We start from the raw sequence: 17,463 nt of genomic DNA, 5'->3' as shown, positions 1-17,463 counted from the left end.
CTCCTGTGTCAGCCTCCTGAACAGCTAGGATTACAGGAGCATGCCACCACGCCCTGCTAATTCTTATATTTTTAGTAGAGACGGGGTTTGATCATATTGGTCAGAATGGTCTCGAACTCCTGACCTCAGCTTCCCAAAGTGCTGGGATTACAGGCGTGAGCCACCATGCCCAGCCAAGGCCAAGTCTTTTACTGTTGGAGAGACACGTCATATACCAGGCGTATGAGACGATGCTCCTCAGTGACCATGATGAATCAGGACAAAAACAAGGGCATTTTGTAACTATATTTCTAAATGTGACAAAGGAAAACATATTTCAAATCATAAACATGACCAAAATTTTTCTCTTCTTACTAATGTGACTTGTAATTCTCATACATCTCACAGTCATTTATGGCTTTTGGTCATCTTTATCACTATGGTATATTACATCCTTGCTGACAGCAGGTATGGCACTGCTGGTTTTGGAGAAGGCGGCACTCAGAGGTACGTGAGATAACTATTGGTATTATGACTGAATGAAAAATAGGGTTGCAGCTGGGCACGATGGCTCATGTCTGTAATCCCAGCATTTTGGGAGGCCAAGGCGGGGCAAACCATGAGGTCTGGAGTTCGAGACCAACCAGACCAATATGGTGAAACCCCATCTCTAATAAAAAATACAAAAAATCAGCCTGGCATGGTGGCGCATGCCTGTAGTCCCAGCTACTCAGGAGACTGATGCAGGAGAATCACTTGAACCCTGGAGGCAGAGGTTGCAGCAACCTGAGATCATGCCACTACACTCCAGCCCGGGTGACAGAGTGAGATTCTTTCTGGAAAAAAAAAAAAAAAAAGAAGAAAGAAAGTAGGAAAGATTGATTAGGGTTAGATAAAAATGTAAGTACCTAAGTATGAAAAGTGAAATTTCCAAAAAAAAAAAGATGCCTGGCATTTTATCCACATGGTTATACTGACTCACAATGTCCAAGTAATAACAATTTAACAGTATAAGGTTGATCTAATACATGACACCAATGGGGTATTATAGCTTCTTAATTATTTAAAAGGAATAACATTTGTTAGTATACAGTTATTATAAACAGTTAATTGTTTACATTCCTTATCTGTATTCAAAGAATCTTGTCAGGTCTGAATGCTTTCCCATACTGTTTACATTCATAGGGTTTCTCTTGAGTGTGAGTCCTTCCATGGATTTGAAGGTGTGAGGCTGATCTGAAGGCTTTCCACATTGCTTACATTCACAGGGCTTCTCTCCCATGTGTTCTTTCATGATATCGAAGGGAACTAGAAGAAATGAAGGCTTTCCCACACTGCATACACTCATAGGGTTTCTCTCCTGTGTGAGTCCTTTCATGATATTGAAAAGAAGTGGAATAAAGGCTTTTGCACATTGATTACATTGATAGGGTTTCTCCCTACAGTGAGTTTATGATATTGAAAAGAACTAGAAGTGAAAACTTTGCCACATTGCTTGCCTTCATAGGGTTTCCTTCAAGTATGAGTCTTTTCATGTCTATGAAAGGAAATAGGCAAGCTGAATGCTTTTCTGCATTCTTCACATTCATAGGGTTTCTCTCCAGTGTGTGTTCTTGCATGTATTCAAAGGATCTTGGCAGATGTGTATGCTTTCCCACAATGCTTACATTCATAGGGCTTCTCTCCTCTGTGCATCCTTTCATGTATTTGCAAAGAAGAGAAATTATGGAACACTTTTCCACATTCCTTACATTCATAGGGTTTCTCTCCAGTGTGTCCTTTTATGAATTCAAAGATTTTTGACAGATCTGAAGCCTTTCCCACATTGCTTACATTCATAGGGTTTCTCTCCAGTGTGAGTCCTACCATGCTTTCGAAGGTGTGAGGTAGATGTGAAGGCTTTCCCACATTGCTTATACTCATAGGGGTTCTCTCCAGTATAAGTCCTTTCATGATATCGAAAGGAAGTGAAAGAAAAAAAGGCTTTGCCAAATTGCTTACATTCATAGAGCTTCTCTCCAGTGTAAGATTTTTCATGTATTTGAAATGACTTGGCAGAATAAAAGCCTTTCCCACATATCTTACATTTATAAGGTCTTTCTACAGAGTGCATTCTTATGTATGCTTGTGTCCTTTCATGAATTTGACGGTTCCGGGCAGATCTGAAGGGTTTCCCACATTCCTTCCATTCATAGGGTTTCTCTCCATTGTGCGTCCTACCATGCATTCGAAGGTGTGGGGCAGATCTGAAGGTTTTCCCTCATTGGTTACACTCACAGGGTTTCTCTTCAGGGTGACTCCTACCATGCATTTGAAGGACTGAGGCAGCTCTGAAGGCTATCCCACATTGCTTGCATTTATATGGCTTCTCTCCAATGTGAGTCCTTTCATGATATCGAAAGGAACTGGAACTAATGAACATTGCTTGCATTCATAGAGTTTCTCTCTAGTGTGAGTTTTTTCATGTCTTTGAAACGATTTGGAACAATAAAAGCCTTTCCCACATATGTTACATTTATAACATCTTTCTCCAGAGTGTATTCTTATGTGTGTTTGTGTCCTTTCATGACTTTGAAGGTTATTCACATATCTGAAGGCTTTCCCACATTCCTTACATTCATAGGGTTTCTCTCCAGTGTGAGTTCTACTATGCACTCGAAGGTGTGAGGCAGATCTGAAGGCTTTCCCACATTGCCTACACTCATAGGGTTTCTCTCCAGTGTGAGTCCTTTCATGATATCGAAGGGAACTGGAATGAGGGAAGGCTTTACCACATTGCGTGCATTTATAGGGTTTATCTCCACTGTGAATTTTTTCATGTCTTTGAAATGAATTTGCAGAACAAAAGCCTTTCCCACATATCTTACATTCATAAGGTCTTTCTCCAGAGTGCATTCTTATGTGTGTTTGAAAACTTGTAAGAGAGGATAATGCTTTCCCACACTGCTTACATTCATAAAATTTTTTCCTAGAGTGGATCCTTTCATGTATACGAACGTAACGGGGACACGTGAATGCTTTCCCACATTCCTTACACTGATAAGGCTTCTCTCCCGTGTGACTCCTTTCATGTCTACGATAGGATCTGGGACTATGAAATGCTTTCCCACATTCCTGATATTCGTAAGGCTTTTCTCCAGTGTGAGTTCTTTTATGTATTTGAAGGGCAGCAGAATAACTGAAGGATTTACCACATTGTTTACATTCATATGGTTTCTCTCCAGTGTGAGTTCTTTCATGGATAAGATATAATCTGAGACAATGGAAGGCTTTCCCGCAAAACTTACATTTATAAGGTCCATCCCCTTTGTGTATTACCATGTGTCTTTGAATGCTTGAATAGAAAACAAAGGTTTTTCCACATTCTTTACAAACATAGGGTTTCTCTCCAGTGTGATCCCTTTCTTGTGTTCTAAAGGAGGGGTGATATTGGAAGGCTTTTTTAGGTTGTTGACACTTACATGGCTTCGGTCCATATTCCTGATACTCATATGCCTTGTGTCCAATGTCACCTCTGATGTTCATATTAAAAGATGAATTACCTGTGCCAACTTCTCCACACACAAAGCTGTCACATGATTTTACTTCAGGAGAAGTTTGCTTCTCCTGGAAGTTCAGCCTGTCTTCTGGAAGCTGGGTAAAAGTTTCTCCACAATGACTGTTTTCTTTAATTTCATTGACTTTCTCTTCTATGAGACTCCTGTCAAAAGTGAGAAGCACATTACAAAGGGTTTGTTTATAAGTAATTTTATATTCGTCAACAAGTACTGCACTTGCATTTTTAACACTGTCCGTCAAAGTGTAGGCTTTCGGCCCTGGCTGAATTGTTTGAAGGTGATTGGACAACATATTCTACAAGGTGTCCCAGCCATAACTATTATTTTAAAAAATGTTTATATGGGACTTCTTAATACTCTTCCCAAGTAAACTATTTTACAAATACTAAATACTCTGTGTCATTTTTCTTTTGTTTCAGGGTCTTGTCCTATTGCCCACGCTGGAGTACAGTGATATCATCATAGCTTACTGCAGCCTTAACTGGCTCAAGTGAACCTCCTGCCTCAGTCTCCTGAGTAGATGGGACTACAGACCACAATGGCCAGCTCATTTTTTGCTGTTGTTGACTTGTGGTCTTCTTATGCTGCCCAGGCTGTTCTTGAACTGCTGGCCTCAAGCTATCCTCCTATCTCCACTTCTCAAAGGACTAGGACTACAGGATTGAGTCCACAGCCTAGGCCACATTTACATATATGTTTTTTGATCACATATTCTAAAAATAAATGAATTTGATCCTGGACTTAGTTCTTTGTTTTACTTATTTTTAATATATTGTCATATTCTAAGATTGTCTAGAGAGACACTGCTTTGTCTTGTAAGTACAAATTACCTGAAGTTTCTCCTGGGGTTTTGGTACTCATATTCAATGTTCTGGTCTTTCCAACTTTTTCCTAAAATAGAGACACACAAAAATAGTCCTGAGGCATTAAAAAATTGTGAAAAATTATTAGATTCTATGCCCATGATTCACTGCAGCCATATCTCATTTATTCATCAAAGTATTTCCTGTCTATGTTCTAAATCACTCAACAGCATTGATGAGCTAGAAACACTGGTTCACTAATGGACTGAGGAAAGGAAAACTGTCATCCTTACCTATAGAGGTCAGGTTCCTGAAAGTTTCCAGCATCACTTCCCTGTAGAGATTCTTCTGAAAAATATCCAGCAAAGCCCACTCCTCCTGGGTGAAGTTCACAGCCACATCCTCAAAGGCCACTGGGTCCTGAAACATCTCACATGTGTAGAGGAGGATGGGTGAGAGTGACAGCACTGGGGGCCTAGACTCTATTCCCAAGAAGTTCTCAGGATGCTGTGGACTCCAAACATTTATTCCCTGTTTTTGCTCATCAGATCCCTTTCTCCCTGTGTATACTTACCTTCTTCCATAAAGCAACTTTTTTTTTTTTTTTTGAGACAGATTTTCACTCTTGTTGCCCAGGCTGCAGTGCAATGGCGTGATGCTGGTTCACTGCTGGGGTTCAAGCACTTCTTATTCCTCAGCCTCCTGAGTAGCTAAGATTACAGGCATGTGCCACCATACCCAGCTAAGTTTGTATTTTTACTAGAGACAGGGTTTCTCCATGTTGGTCAGGCTGCCGACCTCAGGTGATCTGCTTGCCTCAGCCTCCCAAAGTGCTGGGATTACAGGCGTGAGCCACCATGCCCCGCCAGCAATTTTTTTTTTCAAGACAGCGTCTCATTCTGTTACCCAGGCTGGAGTGTAGTGGCAACATCTTGGCTCACTACAACGTCTTACTCCTGGGTTCATGCGATTCTCATGCCTCAGCCTCCTGAGTAGTTGAGACCACAAGCATGTGCCACAACAGCTGGCTAGTTCAAAAAGCAATCATGATGCTAGAACTGAACAAAGGGTAAAGCCACAGCAGAATAGGAAAATGTGTGTATTCACTGAACCCAGGGAGAAAAGTGAGCTGCCTGGCTGTCCCTAATGTCTCTTTGGACTGTGGGTCTGCAGCACCTGTCATAATAGAGTCCTGTGAATTCATATGCAGAACAAAGTTAACATTAGCAGTCCTGAGGCTGTGTATCCTTGAAAATGCCTGTTCCCAAAGTCTAATCTTTGATGATATTGTCAGATGAAGCAGATAGCTAGCAATGAGGACGAGGGGGAGACCCTGGGAAATCTCACACCCCCAGGGACCACCTGAAACAGGCATGCTAGATATAAGCAGAGAGTAGGGGAATCACCTGGGTAGAAAGAAACTTCCATTATGATGTCCAGGATTCATTCACTTTGCAGTTATCCTGTCAGAATGTAGCTAGATAGATGCTGACAGGGCAAAGGGGACATTCCTAAAAAAACCTGGCACTGTATGTACACAAGAGGGCAAACAAGAAACTCCTAAGAGATACCCAGGTGTAATAAGCACAGATTTACCCACTATACGACCTTCCTGAGGTGGCAGTAATGAGCAATGCAGCCAATAACCTATCCATTCACGGCTGAACGGAAAAACAAAATGTGGTAAGCATATACATAAAATGGGATATTATTTATTCTTAGAAAATGACATCTTAGCCGGGCATGGTGGCTCACACCTGTAATCCCAGCACTTTGGAACGCTGAGGTGGGTGGATCGCCTGAGGGTCAGAGTTTGAGATCAGCCTGACCAGCATGGAGAAACCCCATCTCTACTAAAAATACAACATTACCCAGGTGTGGTGGCACATGCCTGTAATCCCATCTACCCAGGAGGCTGAGGCAGGAGAATCGCTGGAACCTGGGAGACGGAGGTTGCAGTGAGTCAAGATCACGCCACTGCCCTCCAGCCTGGGTGACAGAGCCAGACTCAGTCTTTTTTTTTTTTTTTTTTTTTGAGACAGAGTCTCGCTCTGTCACCCAGGCTGGAGTGCAGTGGCCGGATCTCAGCTCACTGCAAGCTCTGCCTCCCAGGTTACGCCATTCTCCTGCCTCAGCCTCTCGAGTAGCTGGGACTACGGGCACCCGCCACCTCGCCTGGCTATTTTTTTGTATTTTTTAGTAGAGACAGGATTTCACCGTGTTAGCCAGGATGGTCTCGATCTCCTGACCTCATGATCCGCCCGTCTCGGCCTCCCAAAGTGCTGGGATTACAGGCTTGAGCCACCGTGCCCGGCTCAGTCTTAAAAAAATAAAAAAATAACAAACCAATCTTTCCAAGTATACCTCCCCCTAAAGAATGTAATTATGGCAAACATATGACAGGATGCTCTACATTACATGTCATTAAAGAGCAAATGAAAACAGGCCAGGCGCAGTGGCTCAGGCCTGTAATCCAGCCCTTTGGGAAGCTGAGGCGGGTGGATCACCTGAGGTCAAAAGTTTTGAGACCAGCCTGGCCAACATGGCAAAACCCTGTCTCTAGTAATAATACAAACAGCGGCCATGCGTGGCGGCGTACACCTGTCATCCCAGCTACTCAGGAGGCTGAGTAAGGAGAATCGCTTGAACCTGGGAGGCAAAGGCTGTAGTGAGCTGAGATTGCGACATTGTACTCCGGTCTGGACAACAAGAATGAAACTCCGTCTCCAAAGGAAAATAAAAAAAAGGAAAACAACAATGAAGCACCAGCAAATAAGCAAATACCTGGTGGAGTAGCTAAAATCCAAAACACTGACACTTCCTAATGCCAATGACAGTGAACTCTCCTTCACTATGGATGTGAATGGAAAATTCTACAGCCCATTTGGAAGACAGTCCGCAGAGCTCTGAAGAAAATAAGCGTGGTCTTACTGATTCAGTAGTCTCACTCCTACATATTGACCTAAATGAACTGAAAACTGATGTCCACACAAAAGTCCTCCCACAAACGCTTTTAGAAGCCTTACTCATAACTGCCAAAAACTAGACTCAAACAAGGTGAGTCTTTAAAAAAAAAAAAAAAAGACAAGGTCTCACACTGTATCTACCAGGCTGGTCTCTAACTTCTGGCCTCAAGCAATCTTCTCACCTCAGTCTCCCACGTGCTGGGAACTCAGGGATGAGGCATCACACCAGGCTCAAGATGAGCCTTTCAACAGGTGAATAAAGAAACAAACTACGAGGCCGGGCGCGGTGGCTCAAGCCTGTAATCCCAGCACTTTGGGAGGCCGAGACGGGCGGATCACAAGGTCAGGAGATCGAGACCATCCTGGCTAACACGGTGAAACCTCGTCTCTATTAAGAAATACAAAAAACTAGCCGGGCGAGGTGGCGGGCGCCTGTAGTCCCAGCTACTCGGGAGGCTGAGGCAGGAGAATGGCGTGAACCTGGGAGGCGGGGCTTGCAGTGAGCTGAGATCCGGCCACTGCACTCCAGCCTGGGTGACAGAGTGAGACTCCATCTCAAAAAAAAAAAAAAAAAGAAACAAACTACGGTAACACTGTACAATGGAATGTTACTCAGTGATGAAAGAAAATGAGTGGCCCTGGCAGGTGCAGTGGCTCCCACCTGTAATCCCAGCACTTTGGGAGGCCGAGGTGGGTGGATCACCTGAGGTCAGGAGTTCGAGACCAGCCTCAACATGGAGAAATCCCGTCTGTACTAAAAATACAAAATTAGCCAGGTGTGGTGGCACACGCCTGTAATCCCAGCTATTCGGGAGGCTGAGGCAGGAGAATCGCTTGAACCGGGGAGGCAGAGGTTGCGGTGAGCCGAGATCGTGCCATTGCACTCCAGCCTGGGCAACAAGAGCAAAACTCCATCTCAAAAAAAAAAAAAAGAAGAAAAAAAAAAAAATAAGAAAATGAGTGGCCGGACATGGTGGCTCACAAGTGGAATTCAGGCACTTTGGGAAGCTGAGGTGGGAGGATCACCTGAGCTGGGAGTTTTACATACTGTCTTTAACAAAACAAAAATCTTTAGATAAATAAAGAAAAATAAAAAATAAATGAGTTGTCAAGCAACAAAGATATTTAGAGACCTTTAATGCATATTTTTACATGAAAGAAGCAAGTCTGAAATGGCCACTTACAGTATCATTCCAAATATATGATATTCTGGAAAATGCAAAACTCTAGAGGCAGGAACATCATCATTTGCTTCCAGGGATAAACAGGGATGGCAAAAGAGTGAGGAGAAGGTATGATTAGAAGGAGCACAGGGGAGTTTGAGGGCAGTGAAACGCTTCTGTATAAGACTGTAGGCCGGGCGCGGTGGCTCAAGCCTGTAATCCCAGCACTTTGGGAGGCCGAGATGGGCGGATCACGAGGTCAGGAAATCGAGACCATCCTGGGTAACACAGTGAAACCCCGTCTCTACTAAAAATACAAAAACTTAGCCGGGCGAGGTGGCAGGCGCCTGTAGTCCCAGCTACTCGGGAGGCTGAGGCAGGAGAATGGCGTGAACCCGGGAGGCGGAGCTTGCAGTGAGCTGAGATCCGGCCACTGCACTCCAGCCTGGGTGACAGAGCAAGACTCCGTCTCAAAAAAAAAAAAAAAAAAAGACTGTGATGGTGAATACATGACACATGTAGTTGTCTTTTTTTTTTTTTTTTTTTTTTTGAGACAGAGTTTTGCTCTTTTTGCCCAGGCTGGAGTGCAGTGGCACGATCTCGGCTCACCGCGACCTCTGCCTCCTGGGTTCAAGCGATTCTCCTGCCTCAGCCTCCTGAGTAGCTGGGATTACAGGCATCTGCCACTACCCCGGCTAATTTTGTATTTTTAGTAGAGACGGGGTTTCTCCATGTTGATCAGGCTAGTCTTGAACTCCCGATCTCAGGTGATCCACCTGCCTCAGCCTCCCAAAGTGCTGGGATTACAAGCGTGAGCCACCGCGCCTGGCCAGTTGTCTTAAACTACAGAACAAAAGAGTGAAGTTTAATGTAAAAGATGGACTTTAGGTAATAATAGCATTGGCTTCTTCAATTTTCATCATGTTCACATGTAATATATTCTTGCTTCAGTTGTAGGATACACTACACAAAGTCGATATGGTTTCTTTGGTTTAAAACTATTTTTTTTTTTTTTTGAAACAGGGTCTTGCTATGTTGCCTAGGCTGGCCTCCAACACTGGAGTTCAAGCTATCCTCCTGCTTCGGCCTCCCTAAGTGGTAGGATTACAGGTATGAGGCACAGCACCTGGCCAGTCAAGATGTTTAAAATACAGGGAACTATGAGCCTGGAAGAAAAATGCAGGAACTCTGTGGATTATCTGCTCAATGTTTTGGGTAAACAACCACTGTTCTAAATAATAAAATCAACTAAGAAAGTGAATTAATTATCATTCTGCATAAGGTTCCATATAACTGAGTTAAAATAAAATCTGATATAAAAGATCACGTATTGGTTATCATTTGCATAAAAAACATGCAAAAATAAAACATACTGATGAGGATGCGTACCCAGGTTGTGAAAGTAGGAGGAAAAGTAAGGCAATTATCTTATCATTCCCAATACTGGCTCCATCATTATTATTTGAATTCATTGTGCAATTCTTTTATGTATTTATTGCATATGTAACAGTTTTAGTAAGTTTCTAGAATGCACACTCTATACAGAAATAAATCTCAGTGAATTTTAATTATCAGCAACAATCTGCTGAACATAATTTTTAAAAGACAGCATACCCTATTGAAACTAATTTTTTTCTTGTTTCTTTTCTTTTCTTTTTTTTGAAACAGGGTCTCATTCTGCTTCCCCGGCTAGAGTGTAGTGGTGCAATCATAGCTCACTGCATCCTCGAACTCTCAGACTCAACAGATCCTTCTACCTCAGCCTCCTGAGTAGCTGGGACTACAGGCACACATCACAATGACGAGGTAATTTTTTGTATAGGCAAAGTTTGCCATGTTGCCGACACTAGAATAATCTCTTTATTTTTTATTTTTATTTTTTGAGATGGAGTGCAATGGAGCAATCTTGGCTCACTGCAACCTTGGCCTCCCGGGTTCAAGTGATTTTCCTGCCTCAGCCTCCTGACTAGCTGGGATTACAGGCATGCGCCACCAGGCCTGGCTAATTTTGCATTTTTAGTTAGAGACAGGGTTTCTCCATGTTCATAAGGCTGATCTCGAACTCCTGACCTCAGGTGATCCGCCCACCTCTGCTTCCCAAATATTGGGATTACAGGCATGAGCCACCATGCCCAACCACTAATTTCTATTAAAACTAATTTTCTTGAAGTCCAAAAAAGTCTCAGGAAGGATATAAAATGATTCTTATGTAAAAAGTCTACACTGAAAAACATCAATATAAAATGAAATAAATGGAAAAATATCATGTGTCCTTAAAAGGAGATTAAATAGCACTATGATGTAACCTTTCTGAAATGTGACTACAGTTATATTTTATTCCATGAAATTTACAAGGCAGTTTGTTTTTTCACTAAAATTAAGAAAAAACTACTTCTAAAAACTGAAATACAAGACAATGACTAAGAATAGCCAAGATGCTCTACAGAATATGGTTGGGGGGTGTTATGGCGTGAATATTTGCATCACTCCAAAAAAATCACACATTAATAACCTACCCCCCAATATAGTATTAGAAGTTGACATCTCTGAAAAGTCATTAGGATTAGATGACAGCATAAGAGCCGATCCTTTCTGAATAAGATTAGTGCTCTTATAAGAAGACACAGGAGAGCCGGCTTCCTCTTTTCCATCATGTGAAGAAACCACAAGAAGATGACCATCTGCAAACCAGGAAGCGGGCCCTTACCGGACACTAGATCTGCCAGCTCCCTGAACGTAGACTTCACAACCTCAAGAACTGCCAGAAATAAATGTTTATTCTTTAAGTCACCCAGTCTATGGTAATTTGATACAGCAGCCCAAGATAACTAAGATAGAGAGGCAATACACCCACCCATTAAACACCATAGCTTTGAACTCTATACTAATTAAGAGAAAATGGTATTATCAGAGAGATGGAAAGATAGGCCAATGGAAAACAGCAAATTGTGAAACCAGGGCATCTAGTTTTTTGTTTGTTTGTTTGTTTGTTTGTTTTTGAGACGGAGTCTCGCTCTGCAGCCCAGGCTGGAGTGCAGTGGCCGGATCTCAGCTCACTGCAAGCTCCGCCTCCCGGGTTCACGCCATTCTCCTGCCTCCGCCTCCCGAGTAGCTGGGACTACAGGCGCCCGCCACCGCGCCCGGCTAGTTTTTTGTATTTTTTAGTAGAGACGGGGTTTCACCGTGTTAGCCAGAATGGTCTCGATCTCCTGACCTCGTGATCCGCCCGTCTCGGCCTCCCAAAGTGCTGGGATTACAGGCTTGAGCCACCGCGCCCGGCCATTGTTTTTGTTTTTTTTATACCGGAGTTTCACTCTTATTGCCCAGGCTGGAGAGCAATGGTGTGATCTCGGCTCACTGCAACCTCCACCTCCCAGGTTCACATGATTCTCCTGTTTCAGCCAACCGAGTAGCTGGGATTACAGCCATGCACCACCAAACTCGGCTAATTTTGTACCTTTAGTAGTGACGGGGTTTCACCAGATTGGTCAGGCTGATCTTGAACTCCTGACCTCGGGTGGGCCTCCCGCCTCAGCCTCCCAAAGTGCTGGGATTACAGGCGTGAGCCACCGTGCCCAGTCTGGGCATCTGTTTAAGGTAATGTGAAACTACGACAAACCAGGTATTGTCAGCCAATGATACAAGTGGTGAACACTTAACAGAAAAAGCAGGGACAAATGGTTCTCTACCGGAGAATAATGAATCTGCTACCCATCATCTCCATATACAATAATTTAATTAATTCTAGAGCTGCCGGATATGGTGAGTTCTTATAATTATATGTTACCTTAGCATGCATTTTCTTTATGGATTTAACTTTCTCATAACGGAAGAAAACTTTATCCAAACTCAACAGAGTTTCTAGTTCTCCACCTCCTCCCAGTTCCTCCATGGGGTCAACTCACATATATTTCTTACATGACTGCATTCTGGTGACCACCTCCCTGTGGGACAGCTAGATATAACCAATTTGAGTTGTCCCACTAACCCTTACACTCCACATGGATGGCACAGACCAGCTCTTAATCACAGTGCGACTTCACAGAACTAGTGCCTGCTTGCTCTAAATCCACCAGAAACAACTCCCCGAGAGACACCTCCTTGGTCAATTCCCTGGACCCTGAGAAAAGCTTTGGCCCACAGGTCCCTGTCTGTCCTGCTCCCCACCTGCTGGTTGAATGTGCATCCTGGATGTTCCCCCCACTCTGTGTTGCTCTGCAGGTGTGCTGCCCTCATCTCCTGGGATTGTGAGCAGTGCACTGTGATGTCATGGGCTTTGTTGAGTTGTCCCTTCTGTGTCTCACTGACCTACGCAATCATTCTTGGATTTGGCCCTAGTGAAAAATGCAATGTAAAGTTACTTTGAAACACTCAAGCTGCAATGTATGAACAATTCTTTACAAGAGACAAGCCCACAGAGGGGCAGTGCTGGCTGGAACACAGTGATGTCTGACTCATGTGTCAGCACAGGTCACCCTGTCACATGAGACATCTCTCCACCCCATCCTCCTCACCGAAGCGCTCAATGACTACTTTCCACCAACACCGCACTATACCCCGCTGTGTATCCGCTTCCATATTCTGATTTGCAGGCTACTGGTCCACCCTGCTGGGGTGGGCTTTCCTTGTGTTTTGGGGTTTTGTCTCCCTTCACAGTTGACAGGAGGACAGGAATCCAGAGGACAGGAATCATCTCTCCTTTCCCTCAATAGCACCATCCAACTGGCTGACCAGCCGTGTGTCTCCAACTTATGAAAACTGGGGTTAGGAAAGAAAAGCTGAGCATCTCCAGGGCTTGGCTATCTAGATGCAGAGTATACCAGGAGTCTCCCTGCACCAGAAGGCATTCAGCTGCTCTCTTGGGAGTCCCCATTCTCCTACCTTACTCTGTCCCCTGGGAGGAGAGACCCAGGGGCTGATACGAGGCCCTCCAAGAGACAGAGCAGCTGTGGGCATATTAGGTCACCCCAATTCTGCCACCCAGGACCAAGAAAACATAGGAGAGTGCACTGAAGACACAATACCCTTTGAAGTTTCCAAAGGGGAGCCTCAACCAAAAGACAATCTGATAAAATGTGTTTCCACAACAGAGGAAAGGAGAAGCATGCATGTTTTGACAGGAAAGTGTCTGGTGGTGACTCTCGGAACATTTCACATGAGAGGAAAGGAGAAGTGCTCAATGACTGTTTCCCACCAACACTGCATTCTGTCCCCTGTGTACCCCCAAGTATATTTTGCTTTGCAGGCTATTGCTGCACCCCGTTGGAGTGGCCTTTCCTTGTCTTTTGGGATATTTCTCTCTTCACAGTTGAGACAATCCAGAAGACAGGATCATTTCTCCTTTTCCTCAATAGCAACATCCAACTGGCTGACGGCCATGTGTCTCCAATTAATGGAAACTGGAGTTGGGAGAGAGAAGCTGAGCACCCCAAGAATTGGTTATTTAGATGAAGAGTATACCAGGCATCTCCTCCACCATTAGTCATTCAGGGGCTCCCTCAGGAGGCCCCACTCCCCTAGGCACTGATGGCCACTAGACCCTCCAGGAGACAGGGCAGTCGTGGGGATTTTGAGTCATCCCCAGGCCGTTCTAAAACCCAAAACCTGGAAAAGATAGGAGGTTGCAGGTCTGGGCACGGTGGCTCATGCCTGTAATCCCAGCACTTTGGGAGGCCGAGGCAGGCAGATCACGAGGTCAGGAGATCGAGAACATCCTTGCTAACATGGTGAAACCCCATCTCTACTAAAAATACAAAACATTATCCAGTGTGGTGGCAGGCGCCTGTAGTCCCAGCTACTCGAGAGGCTGAGGCAGGAGAATGGCATGAACCCGCAAAGTGGAGCTCGCAGTTAGCCGAGATAGCGCCACTGCACTCCAGCCTGGGAGACAGAGCGAGACTCCGATTCAAAAAAAAAAAAAAAAAGGATACGAGGGTGTACTGAAGACACATCCCCCTGTAGTTTCCAGAAAGGAACCTCATCCCGAAGACATCCTGATAAGGTTGGTAAGGTGTCTGTGTCTAGGAAAGATAAAAGGAGGAGGGGCAGAAAAGTTTTTTCGGGAAAATGTCTAGTGGTGATTCTCTGCTTTCCTGTCATGTGAAATGTCCGGAAACAGATTTTACTGCAAGCCCTTGAAGAGTTAGGCTGTTGTATGAGGGTGGAGGATTTGAGGCCCTGCATCCCATACATCTGGAAATGGTAGGGGGAAACCACTTGCCCTGGAAAGTGTGAAAAAATTTAAATAAGAAGCAATGAGACCAAACTGTGTGTAGTATCCTAAGGTCCTACCTAAGGACACTAAAATCAAATTTAAATACAACTCTTGAAAATTACTAATTTATAGGGAAATGAAATTTATGCTTAAGCAGGCACAATCCAACAATTAACCTGTGATTACATGACTAGAAATCTTCTACCTATATAGGCTGTGTGAACAAGTAAGTCAGGCCAGGTGTGGTGGCTCACTCCTGTAATCCCAACACTTTGGAAGGCCGAGGTAGACGGCTCACTTGAGGCCAGGAGTTTGAGACCAGCCTGGCCAACATGGCGAAACCCCGCCTTTATTAATAATAAAAAAAATTAGCCAAGTGTGGTGGTACGCACCTGTAATCCCAGCTACTTGGGAGGCTGAGGCAGAAGAATTACTTTAACCCAGGAGGCGGAGGCTGTGGTAGGCCAAGACTGTACCACTGCACTCCAGTCTGGGTGACAGATTGAGACCCTGTGTCAAAAAAAAAAAAATCGAAAAACAAACAAAAAAAACACAAGTAATTCAAAAATTTAATCTGGTAGATCTCTAAATTATCTTGAAGCAATGTGATCATGGAGTTGAGTTACGTGATATACAGCTTTCACATAGCCAGCTAGAACTCTCCTTTCCCTGATTACAGATTCGCCTTCTTTCTTACCTATACTGTTTTGTAAAATGTTGTAAATGACTGAAGGAAAACAGGAAAGGCCCTTTCCCTCGTCATTAGTTTTTTTTTAAATTTAATATGATTTTTCATAATTGAGATGGGGGTCTCACTATGTTGCCCACGCTGGTCTTGAACTCCTGACATCAAGCCATCCACCTGCCTCGGCCTCCCAGAGTGCTGGGGTTCCGGGTGTGAGCCATCCCGCCAGGCCCCTCTTCACTACTGATCTCTAGAGTAAACTAACTTCCCTCTTTACTTCCTCACACAAAGATTTCATGCCTGTCACATTGTCTTCAGCTGGAATGTTAAATTCACTCTTTTAAATTGAAAAGTAAATAAAAACCAGCTAGAAAGAAAACAAGATTTGGGAGAAAAAAGCAAACCATAATGAATGAGGTTGTTAGCCAGGTGCAGTGGCTCACGCCTGTAATCCCAGCAATTTTGAAGGCCAAAGAAGGAAGACTGTTAGAGGCCAGGAGCTAGAGACCAGCCTGAGCAACGTATCGAGACCCCACATCCGGAAAAAAAATAAAAAATTAGCCAGGTGTGGTAGTGGGCAACTATAGTCTCAGGTACCTCGGGAGGCGGAGGTGCTTGAGCCGGGGAGGTCAAGGCTGCAGTAAGCCATGATCGCACCACTGCTCCAGCCTGGGCCACAAAACAAGACATTGTTTCAAAAATAATAATTAAACTGTTGTATCTCATACATCAGCCTTCTATGGAAAACGTAATCCTGTTGTATTTATTTGCCTTTTGCCTATATGAGTGTTAGGGAAGCAGGTGCCTAGGGGAGCCAGAATAACACCAATTTAAGTTCAGCTCCATCTTGAGACTAACAAGAAACACTCCTTGCCAGTCACAACCCATGATCATCAAATGTTTCCCATGAAGGAAACAGCCTGAAGATGCCTGCAAGTATCCTTACACTCCCACAACAGAATGTCCCGATGTCCCAATACCCATAACAGTATGTGCTTTCAAGATAATTATAGTTCTTTTTTCGTTTGTTTTGTTTTGGGTTTTGTTTTTTTTTGTTTGTTTTGTTTTGTTTTTGAGACGGAGTCTCGCTCTGTCGCCCAGGCTGGAGTGCAGTGACCGGATCTCGGCTCACTGCAAGCTCCGCCTCGCGGGTTTACGCCATTCTCCTGCCTCAGCCTCCCGAGTAACTGGGACTACAGGCGCCCGCCACCTCACCCGGCTAGTTTTTTTGTATTTTTTTTAGTAGAGACGGCGTTTCACCGTGTTAGCCAGGATGGTCTCGATCTCCTGACCTCGTGAGCCGCCTGCCTTGTCCTCCCAAAGTGCTGGGGTTACAGGCGTGACCCACCGCGCCCGGCCAGACCCTATTTAATTTTAAACCTTAGCCAATCGAGTTAGCTTAGATTGTGAGGTCCAACCCTAACAAATGAGGAAAGGACACAGAAGTCCTAGGAACTGCGTTAAGGATAAAAACCCCTGTCCTACCCCGCTCGGTGTGCTCTTGCGATCATCCGTGACTGGCGCAAGCTGCACACTTATGTACAAATAAATGTGCCTTGCTGAGGAATTTTCTGCTTAGATGCTGGTTTTCTTTGTGGCACCGGGCACTCGTTTCTAACAAACCCCATACCCGAGGCGGGATCCCCCGATATCCCTCCCGTGGCCCCCGCATAATGTGGGGAGACGCGGAGCTGAGGGCGCGGAGCTGCCCAGATTGGGCTCCGGGGCAGGGCAGCAGTTGCCGTGCAGGGACGGGGCAGGACGCCCGGGGTCCCGGCTGCCGGCCCAGCCTCACCCTGCGGCCGAGGGGACTCGTGTCCCAGACCCCGGAGTCGCGGCGTGGAGGCCCGGGTCCCGCCTCAGCCCGTTCTGGCCGATTCCAGCCCCTCTCCCAGTCGCCCGGACGCAGCCCCCTCACACACACCATTTCTCGGCTTCCAGGGTGTTCCGGCGTCCTCTGCGTGGCTCCCGCGACTAGTGTAGGTCACAGTGCAGGTTACAGAGCGACAGAAGCTCTGGTGGAGGAACCTGGTCCCTCTCGGAGCAAGAGCGCCGAGTTCCTCGCCGCAGCGGGTACAGCACCAAAGGAAAGGACG

General features: G+C 44.9%; 2 protein-coding genes, 1 long non-coding RNA gene and 1 pseudogene across 5 annotated transcripts in view; 2 read left to right on the top strand and 2 right to left on the bottom strand.

Annotated features, from left to right (window-relative positions):
* Positions 1-4,262, top strand: part of LOC105470158 (uncharacterized) — a 16,815-nt gene extending 12,553 nt beyond the window's left edge. For both annotated transcript variants that reach the window (XR_011617462.1, XR_011617461.1), the window contains exon 4: positions 3,956-4,262. This is a non-coding gene — a long non-coding RNA (uncharacterized lncRNA). The remainder of the gene's footprint in view (positions 1-3,955) is intronic.
* The window catches only part of LOC105486901 (zinc finger protein 823), a 317,208-nt gene that overhangs the window by 224,775 nt on the left and 74,970 nt on the right, over positions 1-17,463 (top strand). The gene's annotated exons all lie outside the window — the stretch shown is intronic.
* LOC112427590 (zinc finger protein 700-like) lies at positions 1,495-2,239 on the bottom strand (annotated as a pseudogene).
* Positions 2,239-17,463, bottom strand: LOC105470092 (zinc finger protein 440). 2 transcript variants are annotated; one of them, XM_011721872.3, is made up of 4 exons: positions 12,636-17,193; positions 4,633-4,759; positions 4,367-4,427; positions 2,239-3,679 (listed from the first exon to the last, which is right to left on the bottom strand). In XM_011721872.3, exons 1-4 carry the CDS (start codon positions 12,702-12,704, stop codon positions 2,317-2,319), a joined length of 1,620 nt encoding a protein of 539 aa, XP_011720174.3. In that variant the 5' UTR covers positions 12,705-17,193; the 3' UTR covers positions 2,239-2,316. The 2 variants fall into 2 exon arrangements, with proteins under 2 accessions (XP_011720174.3, XP_024650269.2); XM_024794501.2 differs by lacking the exons at positions 4,633-4,759; positions 12,636-17,193 and adding an exon at positions 17,292-17,463.

The sequence above is a fragment of the Macaca nemestrina genome, chromosome 20 (assembly GCF_043159975.1).
Source record: "Macaca nemestrina isolate mMacNem1 chromosome 20, mMacNem.hap1, whole genome shotgun sequence".
In the NCBI taxonomy this organism is placed as follows: domain Eukaryota; kingdom Metazoa; phylum Chordata; class Mammalia; order Primates; family Cercopithecidae; genus Macaca; species Macaca nemestrina.
Note: the sequence above shows the minus strand (reverse complement) of the source record. Positions and strands in the feature narration are given on the sequence as shown.